At 34.9% G+C, this 10,778-nt stretch overlaps 1 protein-coding gene across 1 annotated transcript; it reads left to right on the forward strand.

Moving 5' to 3' along the window:
- Window positions 1-594: 594 nt before the first annotated feature.
- Window positions 595-1,437, forward strand: LOC144452519 (very long chain fatty acid elongase 6-like). The gene has a single exon (XM_078143621.1). It carries the CDS (start codon window positions 595-597, stop codon window positions 1,435-1,437), a length of 843 nt encoding a protein of 280 aa, XP_077999747.1.
- The last annotated feature ends 9,341 nt before the right edge of the window (window positions 1,438-10,778 follow it).

A 10,778-nucleotide genomic window follows, 5' to 3' on the forward strand; every position in this document is an offset into this window, starting at 1 on the left:
CTTCAAAATGATACATAAATAACCAGAACAGTGTCTGCAAACCCCTGGCGTAAATTCATTTTAGTCATATTTAAACTGACACCTGTCAATCACAAATCGATGAGGATATGCCGCATTATGATTTGATTGGTTAACGCGGCCACCTGATAGATAGTCTTATAAGCATTAACATTTTTAGTCGCCGTCCCTCCGATAGTATATTTTATGTTTATATAGGTCCCACTATAAAAGTTAATAAATTGTCTTTCTTTTTATGAACCCTGTTTTATTGTCGCAGAATTTTATCATTTTACCCAGCACTCTGTACAACAAGATCATGTTTTGACAGAAACGTAATAATGTAAAAATGCATTATGGCATTCAAGTGGGGGTAGGGGTATTAAGTGGAACAGCAGCGTGATCACCCGATCTTTCCTGCACGTCATAGATTGACGGAAATTTGCATGAAATTGCCGGTTTCGCGTGTACGTTGTGCATGTAGTAATGTATGGTCAGTTGGCAAAGGGAATACAGAGGAAGTCTGGATGTGTGAAGACAGAACATTACATCAAGAATTTACTTTAGGAAGGAGCCAAGTCACAAAAGCACCCAACCATGGAAGTGTTAAATTCTTCCAGAGTTACCCTCCAGTACAGCAACTATCGATTGTTCGAATTTGAAAGAGGTTTCAATTATGCAGAAAAAGTTGCTTGGTTTGAGAAGAATTGGACACATGCATTCCTATATGGTGCAATCTACATCCTATTCGTGTTTTTTGGACAACCTTACATGGAGTCCCGTCCCAAGTACAATCTACGAGCTGCACTAGCTCTGTGGTCTCTCAGCCTCTCTGTGTTCAGTATGATGGGTGCAATAAGGCTTTGGCAGGAATTCATTTATTTCGTCGCAAAATACGGATGGAAAGCATCGATCTGTGATCCAGTGTTCTATACAGGCGTGAGTGGATTCTGGGCGTGGGCCTTCATCGTAAGTAAGCTACCCGAACTAGGTGACACAGTATTTATCGTATTAAGGAAGCAGAAATTGATCTTTCTACACTGGTATCACCACGTGACTGTTCTCCTATATGCATGGTACAGCTACGCACACTTCATCGCACAAGGAAGATATTTTCTAACAATGAACTACACAGTTCACGCGTTCATGTATTTCTATTACGCTTTAAAAGCATCGGGCATGGTCAAAATTCCAGGCTATGTCAATATTTCAATTACAGTCATGCAGGTTTTCCAGATGGTCGTCGCATGTGTAGTGAATATATTAGCACACATTTACAGAAAGAGAGGAGAATACTGCTCGACCACAGACACTCACACCTTCGTCTCGTTCATCCTGTACTTCAGCTACTTTGCGCTATTCGCCAACTTTTTCTACCAGACATACGTCATCCGCAAGGCGAAATGTAAAACTATCGATGAACCAAAGAAAAATGCTTGAAGTCGATGCTTGCGTACGTACAATCGAGACATGGAAATGCCAACTCTTCCATGAATTTGATAGTGAATTGTCTCTCGCTTATACCGAATCCACGCTGTATTACCCAGTAATTATTTCGCGTGTTGCCACTAGTGACATTGATTTACAGGCTGTCTAAACTGTCTCAACAAAGAGCCGAACAGCTAGCATTTATATGCAAATAGTAATTGCTGAGGTGTCAATATTTAACTGTCTCCAATTGAAGGAGGTACCGTGAAAACGTTGGCAAAAAATTACATATTTGAGCCATATTTTGAACAGACAAACCGATAGCTGTTATTGGACAAAAAAGAACGCCATATACACCCTAAAGGTACACATTGAATACTTATTACCTAGCAAATGATTAATACATCATGACTGTATCTCTAAGATAAGGTTGCGCATCATTTGCATTTGTACAACAGTCCCAGAACAATTCGGGTACCCATTCACATATATTGCTTTATCACTGACGCGTGACTTTATTTTACTACGCTTTCTTCCTAGTAGTACGTTGTCGCAGAACGGATAAATGTGGCAAATTCCCGGATGCAAGTCATGTACAGTGCGAATTAGTGACATTTTTAAAGCTTTCTAAAATTGAGTGCATAGTTCACGTGTGCTGTATTTGTGCAATCCAGTGGATCATACATTGTTGAACGATGTCCGTGCATGCATGATTTGAAGCCAAGGTGTTCATCTGCTTGACCCTGTAACCCTATCGTCATGGTGACGCGAACCGGGTGACTCTCATGAAAGTGCGTTGACATTCAGTGACCTGGATATGCAGACGCATGTCATAACGTGAATTCACAATGGCAAGTCACACAAGGAGCATTATTTATCGTACGATATTGATTTTTCCCCTAAATACAAACATATACCAAGGCACTTTCAAGTGATTGTCACCAAAATTCAAACTGGTGTAATATTCCAACTTCATTATTTTGGGGGGATATATTATTTTCTTTATTTGCATTTGAATTATATTGCTGCATGTGGAATTTGAATTTCCACATTTAATTAATGCTGCTTTTGAATGTTTTTTTTTATTTTTATATTAATTGTGATAGACTTTCAAAGTTTTCCAAATTCTGTACGAAAGTATAGCTTATTTGTGATTCCATTTTGCGTCTTGACCTACATCGAACTACCATAGATGTAACACATTTGGAAAAAGTCAAAATCTTTTGATATGTTGATAAAAATGAACATTTTCATCACATTTTGCTTTGCAATATATTTGATGGGTTTTCCTACATTTTCATTTCATGTATTTCATTTTTGTCTTGTTTTACTGATATTTTTGTTGTTTTACTTCATTTTATATTGATCATATAATTTGTTGACAATGCAGTATTACATTTATATATGTATATATATATATGTATTGATGAAGCAGAAATTCAATACATATACATACAGTAACCAGTGAGAAAACTTAAACACTGTAGGAAAAGTTAAACAAGCAAAAATACATGGTATGACTCTATAACCTAGCACAACATTTATCAACGTCTCCAATTACCAGTTTTTAGTTTGTTTTATTTCAATATTCCAGCTTGTGTCCATTCTGGTTTCTGAGATTTAGTGTCAATGTTTTAGCAAATTATTCCAAAATTTGCATATTTTTTTTTTGCCATGGCATATAAATCAAGTACACTCCCTTATTAGTAACAGCTTTTCGTCTCTGAAATAGACATTCTAATAATCATGCTTACCCCCCTCTTCTTAAACTTCCCATGTCCCGATAATTTACCGAAATTACAATCACTGGATGTACTCCCTCCAGTAGTAATACTTCCTTTTCTATGCACATGAACATAAATCATGTATTTTATATAAAGGTGCTTAGAGCTCACTAAATCACCCATAGTCTGCAATGTGTTGCCATTATAATAATATAATTGTACATACTCCCTCCCTCTGTATCCTACAGCCATTCTGATCTTCAAATCACCATGCACACTCCCTCCTATAGTAAAGCTTTTAATATATTTGCTAGTACTAGGATTTATGTAAAGATCCTACATACAGAGGAGTCTATCTATCTGTTCTGACTTGATGTTGTGATTCTATTCACCTTTGACCCTGTAACCTCATGGCTCTTATTCATTTTTTTTGTATGATGCTGTCAATGTTATTATCACCATAGATACCCCATAGGGCCTCACAGAGTAGAGTATTCTATCTTACTGTGTAGTGGTATATTTAGTTTTTTCATCTTTCTACACTTCGAGTGATATGACCTGAAGGGCACATTTCTGACCATGAATTAACCTCAGTATTATCACCTAGTAACTGTCTTTTGCCATCACAGTAGTATAATGAAAGAGACACAGTTCACATCTCTGTTTTCTGAACTATTTTTCTTTCATATGGAGAATTACTGGTAAATGTCCTACTTACAAGTAAAAAGTCATGTGTATATGTTATGACAGCTTTATGCATGTGTAGTTTTGGCACTACAGTTTTCATCTTGATATAGCCAGAGACTAAACTTGGCTATCTGAATGAAAAAGGTTGTTTGCAAGGCTAGTTAATATATCAGTGAGATAGCTTAGTTGCTAGGCTGATCTTAATATATCCCGGTTCATACAAAAATTTCCTTGAATCATGCCATACTACAGATCTCCCAGTAACATACGTAATAGGTGTAGCCAACAAATCAGTCTTCTGAATTCTTTGGATAAAGTGAAACAAATGTTACAACCAGTGACACACAAGCATTTACAAACATATATCGTTACAAACATAATGTAAACAACTGAAATGGATCCAATAACAATAGGTACAGCATGTTGGAAGTACATGTGGTATGATAAGAATAGTTTTATGGCCTCTTTATGTGTATAGGAAATACCAGGGAAACTTGAAATGTGTATGTGAATTTAGCCTATTGTGTAAAGAGGCCATAACACTGTTCATATCACATGAAGGAATGTAATACTTGTCTCTGCTTTTCTAACATGTGCTGTGCCAAGTGTTATTGATCCAAATAATTTGTTTACTTTCCCTTATTGTAACAAGTTCTACTTGTAAATGCTTGCCTGACACTGGTTGTAGTAGACTATGTAGCCACAATTTTTAGTTTTATTGGCAGTAAAAGTGAAAGCTGTTTATATTCGCCTTCCTACTGCAATATTTCATTACATCCACAGGCCCCCTACCAAAAAATATCTGTCTGTCTCCTGTTTTCTCTCTTCCCATATCAGATTACTCCACCCTACCCCATTCAACATTGAGTTGCTGCATTGCTGGTACTTTTACAGGTTCCCCTTGCCCACACATTCTGCTGAAATAAAACTTTTGCCCAGTGAAATACTGGCTGTTCCTCCTCCCCCTTCCCACTGACTAAAACAATAAATCCCCCCTCACTGAAAAATGATGTAGGAAGAACGCTTCGTTGGCTGCACCTGACGTAAATAGAGATGATAGGTCACAAAAATAACAACCATAATTTGTATGAAACAAAAATAACGCAATTGAACATTCAGATTTAAAGTATGTCTTTATAGTGCATGTATTTCAAGTCACTAGAGCTCGTAGCTTTAACTTTCAGAGTCAATTTTCCATCAATTTGTACTGTTGGAAAATCCACCAAATCTTTACTAGAAACAATACAATGCTTGTAATTTGCTGACTTGCCTGTCTCGTATAGTTCATCGTATAGTGTAGACTGGATTGAATTCACTCTCAGGACTATTTTATTCAGTTGTTAAGATTAAATTTAGGAGATGTTTATAGGGTTTGACAATCAGGCTTCCACAAAGTACAACATAAATATACAAGTAAAAAAAGAAAAAAAATCATGAAAAAATAGTTGTAAGAGCAGCTACTGGGATTTTGAAACCATTCACATATAAATTGATTGCTTTACTATTTATTCATATTGTTGATAATAATCTGGATTTTTATAGACTTGTATAAAAAATCAATGGACTTGTAGCATAGACACTGGAGTGAAGTCAGACATCAGCTGACAGATCTCACTTGTTGAGAAAAAGAGTGTATCATAAGTGATAGGTATTCCAAACAACATTACAACGTCTAATGGATAACTAAAGTGGTTCATCTGTTTGCCCTATTGACTTGAAATGTTCATATCAGGTGTACAATAGCAATGTTTAATTATCAGTTGCCCAGTAGTGATCACTCTAAATGAATACTTAATTTGTAAACAATGTCACCAGTAGAAGAAACCTAACTGCATCAAAATTAGAATATAGACAAATTTTAATGACACTTCATTCATCACTGTTAGTATCAGCTATGGTCTACACTTCCCAATGAGTAAACATTGTTTACAGACATTACATTTCGACCAACTACTGAGCTGATAATTAAAACAGTCGCAATATTGTTATTTTACAATATATTGATAATGATATGAACATTCTTAAAGTGAGTGGGGCAAGTAGCTGAAATGCTTTTAGTTATCTGCTTTTAGAGTTATTGTACTTCAAAGGAAATGACATGGTTGCCAGTCCTTTCTCCCTTCTTTTAGTCTAGATGCTACCGTGGTATCGAATCATCTCTGAGAAATCTTGAGATTCGATCAAGGATAGCACTAGATGATAGTTGTAGCAGCTACTTGCCAGAGCTTTAAAAGTTTGTTTGTATTTCATTCCTCCACCATATGGTGCATTGTGCCACCTTATCAGATACCACTGTAAGCCTGATTAGGGTTTTTGACACAAGCTATATTTTTTTTCTATCTTTGTATGTTTGTTGGCTTTCCATGACAAAACACAGCAAAATGTGTCTCATAAAATTCTTATAGTCTATCTATCTGTACATATAGTCATATTTGCCGTTCAAATATTAACTTGGGATGTCACCCATTGTTTGATACCGAGATCTAGATATGAGATGTTTTTTTAATGAAATGTTCATGAATATCTTAATCTCAAATGTGCAATAAATCGAAACATGACAGACATGTATTGATTTTCATGTATCAATCAAAGTGTAGATGTCAGATAGAGTAGAATATGTAGTATAAACAAAGCTTTCTATAAAGTTTGGGATACTGATCTGAAACATTTTATATGAAATATGTATGTCACTCTAATAATAATATACAAGATATAAGTGACTTATTTTGATTTGATATCACACAAAACTGATGTTAAGTTTTTAAGATATGTGATTATACACGATGTGAGATATGCATGGATATGACATTTTATGAAGTATATTGTATGTCTTAACTATTCTAGAATGTGCCATTTAAGACAGTACCGCAAGTCATATTTCATTTTCATCAATAATGGAAAATGGCAGTACATAAATGCGAGTACATTAAAAGCAACATTTCAGTTATTTGATGATGACAGTCTTAGTGTATTTGCAAATATTAAACCACAAATATGACAAATTTCTTTCCCTCCAAAAAGTACACAAAGTGAAATTCTAGATGTACATGTTTTTATCTCAGAGGAATATAATTCTCCCTACCTGCAATTATATAGCATTATATTACCACAAATCATGTGGGGATTTTTACTTTTGCCTTTCGCCTACCACCTCTGACATCTCACTAGCAGCCATTTACTTTAATGAAGCTTTAGCCAGAAATCAAACCCAAATTTTTATTGGGTTTTAAATTTTTCCCGCTGTGAAATGACGTTAATATTATCACCACCTTATTGAACCAATTCTATGGTTCGGTAAGCTTTTGTGATCATAAAATTCAATTTAGATGAAAGTATGTAGAGTATGCAATGACCATCAGGCTGTGTCTGCTATTTCTGATGGGACCAGTCTAGAGGCTATCTATGGTTTTAAATCTCTTCTCATTCTGTGAATGAGAGATCTTGAGATTTAGAGCCATGGATAGCTTCTAGACCTAACAGTAGATGGGTCTTGATGTGAACAGTGATGTGATCACTTTCTAGTAGGTTTGCAAGCCTGTAACTTTTTTAACACAGCTTACCACTTTATAATTCATTTTATGATTTGTGTTGTTTGAAATGTACAGTATACAGACACCAAGTAGTGTAATTTCAGTGAAATGTCACATCTCTTGTCAATTTACAGTAAAGTAGTCCAAAACTGCTAGTTCCATACCTAAGTTTGATTACTCAAATGAGAGACTAGAATTACTTGCTGTAAATTGACTACCTTGTTTACAACCGTGTGATGACTTTTTGTCAAGTTTATCTCTTTCTGCAAGATTAATAATGTAAATATTGTATGAGAAAAATACCAGTTGGTACTATAAGTACCGGTTTGTCTTAAATTTGAGAAAACAGACGGGATGATATTAGGAAAAGAGAAAGAAAGTTCAAATTCCATATACTGCCTTGATTAATACTTATATATGAACATTACCTCATATTGTACACTAGGATACAGGAAACAGTTTTCCACAAGAAACTTTAAGAAAGGAAAACTTATGCAACAAATCTAATGCACAATCACATACATCATCAGCATTACTTAGAAATTCACTCTAGAGTGTCTATCACTATCATGTACAAAGTTTAGTACAATTATGAATAATTCTCAAATGAATTCTAAAAACAGTATACATGTACAAGATTGGAGTTTGCAAGATGTACTTAGATTCATGTAAAATGAACTTATAGTCCCAATATCAATTTTAATTGTGGTTTTGAACATAGAAGTTCCATGTGTTTCCTGCAATTCCTGTTTAGTCTCCTGAGAATGACCTGTCGGTCAGCCTAGCAAATATTCTCTCTACAGCCTGCAAACTCAGTTATTCAAACTCAGTAATTTTCAGGGATACTGTGTGTCGAAGCTGATTGGTTGAATTGGTCATGTGATGCCTATATGACATTGATTATGTCAAATTACCTGAATGTGGCCAAGTTGGCTGTGTACAGAAATGCAACCTTTTCATGAATAGCCTTGAATGTCAAAACATCCTATAATTTTATGATTTTTGTCATGTTTAATAGATGCAGATAGTGAAGGAAGGGCAAACCCAGAGAGTTTGAATTCCCTAGTTCACAGGCAATCACAGTGGGTAGAACACTTGCCAGGTTGACCATCGAGTTACAGAGGCTAACCCAAAGTTTGACCCAACATAATAACCATAAAACATGTTTCTAGTAGGGGTATAGAGTATACGTTTTCCTCAAACAAGAAACTTTTTGTTTACTCTCCGTTTATTGACTTATAACAGACTTATTATTGACAAAACTTAATATTGTAATATGAATAAACACACAAGAAATAATAATCCAAATAGTTCAATATTTGAATCTCATTACTACTGTAACCCTTATCAGTGGAGACATAAGGATTCCATTGAGTCATTCTCTTGGTCAGAACAAACTGTAGCTTTGCCTGGCACCTGCAACAATTGTTTTCCTCACCCAAATTGTAATCCTATGCTGATAGTATACAGAAATAAACATGTATGATAATTTACATATGTTAATTAGATGATAATATATGACCCAGCATCATAGTGTGTACACCTACCTCTGGCAATGCAGATATATCTGTATATATGCAAATGAATTAAAATCTATCACAAATAAGGCTTCAAATGAAATTCAAACGTCAGGTAACAATTTTCAAGTTGTGTATGGAACAATAGTTTACTTGATACAAATAATTAGATCTCAAGAATTTCTATGTTAACATTTTAAAGTTGTCTGATTTAGAGGTACAGCTAAAATGGTGTAGGCTTGGTTTTTCAGAGGGTGTGTATTAAATGTAATGTTGCATGAGTGAAACACCAAGCCTACATCATTTTAGCTGTAATAGTGACAAGGCCTAGATTAGGATGTATGGGATGTATAGTTTGTGAGTTTACAGTGCGTGATTCATCTCAGTTTTTGTAAACTCCTAAATAGTCATTCATTTATTAATATGTAACATATTCAACCACATTGCATCAGTCCTATATGTAATTCACCAACAAGAAAGATGCACACTGTGTGAAATTTACTTATTTGACAACTGTAATTATTGGAAATCTTAAAGACTATTTCAAAATTGAATGTCTGTATTTGTGGATAACTGTACCCCTTCTCATTTTTGTCATCTTTTAAATGTATAATCTGTCTATCCAAGATGGTAGCTGTGTAAACTTTAGCTCGGATATAAGAACTGCTCAGAAAAGTACTATGACTACTGTTGGTACCCCTTGTTGACAAATAAAAGAATACAAATTTGTTTCACTTGTTGTAAGACTAGTATCCACATATATAAATTTTATCAAAAGTTTCAGCTACCAGGTTGTGAGAGCCAGATTATGATTTAATAAAACTGCTTGATTTATTAAAGTTTATTGAAATAATTGATGTAATTTTTATACTACTTATAACTATCATGATTACCTCAACTTTTGAAGAGCGTTTTTCATAACCAATGTTTTGCATTGCTTGAATTTTTGAGGACTTTATAAGAATGCTATACCGTTCATCAATCGACATTCTTACATATGTATCATTGCTGTGTTAACACACGTGTATATTTATAGTATTTGCCTGCAGTGCATAGACTGTATTAAAGATACTTCATGTTGTAGGTGCTGGCTGATAGCATACCACGAATGTCCATACCTTGCAGACTATGCATTATGCAGTGCAATACCGAAAACATTATTGTGTACCTGTATTCAAATAAGCATGTAATCTTTCCATGTATATGAAATCACATTAATGCATAGTTGTATATTTTTTGAGCGAAATTTCCTGTTGTGGATAAACATATGTGTAATAACAGAATCCTATGACGTCATTAACATGATTGCCATATGTGGGTATTAAATTCAGGATAGTTGCACTTGTGCTATTGTGTTTCCTGCTGCAGTTTCACTGGTTTATAACTCCTGGAAGTACAGCTGCATGCAGAGAACATATCTAGCATGTATTTGTGCATAACCCCAAGTATTCCACACTGGCACTCGCATGCCATGGGGTTCTGTCTTTATTACTTGTTACTATGGTCTGAAAACCCCATTCGTCAACAGAGAGGGGAAGTCTGGTTACACTTGTATACATCATGGAGGTACTGTACACCTTAGTCTGGATGCCAACATGGTTTCTGAGTGTAAATGGTAATGATACTGTATAGGAACTAGACTACTTACACCTCAATACATACGTTAAATTTCCATACCTTATATTACAGTCATGAGTACATAAATGTCCTCCATACAATATGTAGACATCAATCATCAGAATTTCTTGTCAACTATGATAAATTTTCACTTCATGATTGTTATTAAGTATATCATTGTGTGTTAGCCTCGACACCCTAAGGGCATGTACAACTTACAAACTCTTGTACATGACCATTACAAGGCAGCAAAATTGTTTCTTCCATCATCTGACATA

This window comes from Glandiceps talaboti, chromosome 22 (genome assembly GCF_964340395.1).
Source record: "Glandiceps talaboti chromosome 22, keGlaTala1.1, whole genome shotgun sequence".
Lineage (NCBI taxonomy): Eukaryota > Metazoa > Hemichordata > Enteropneusta > Spengelidae > Glandiceps > Glandiceps talaboti.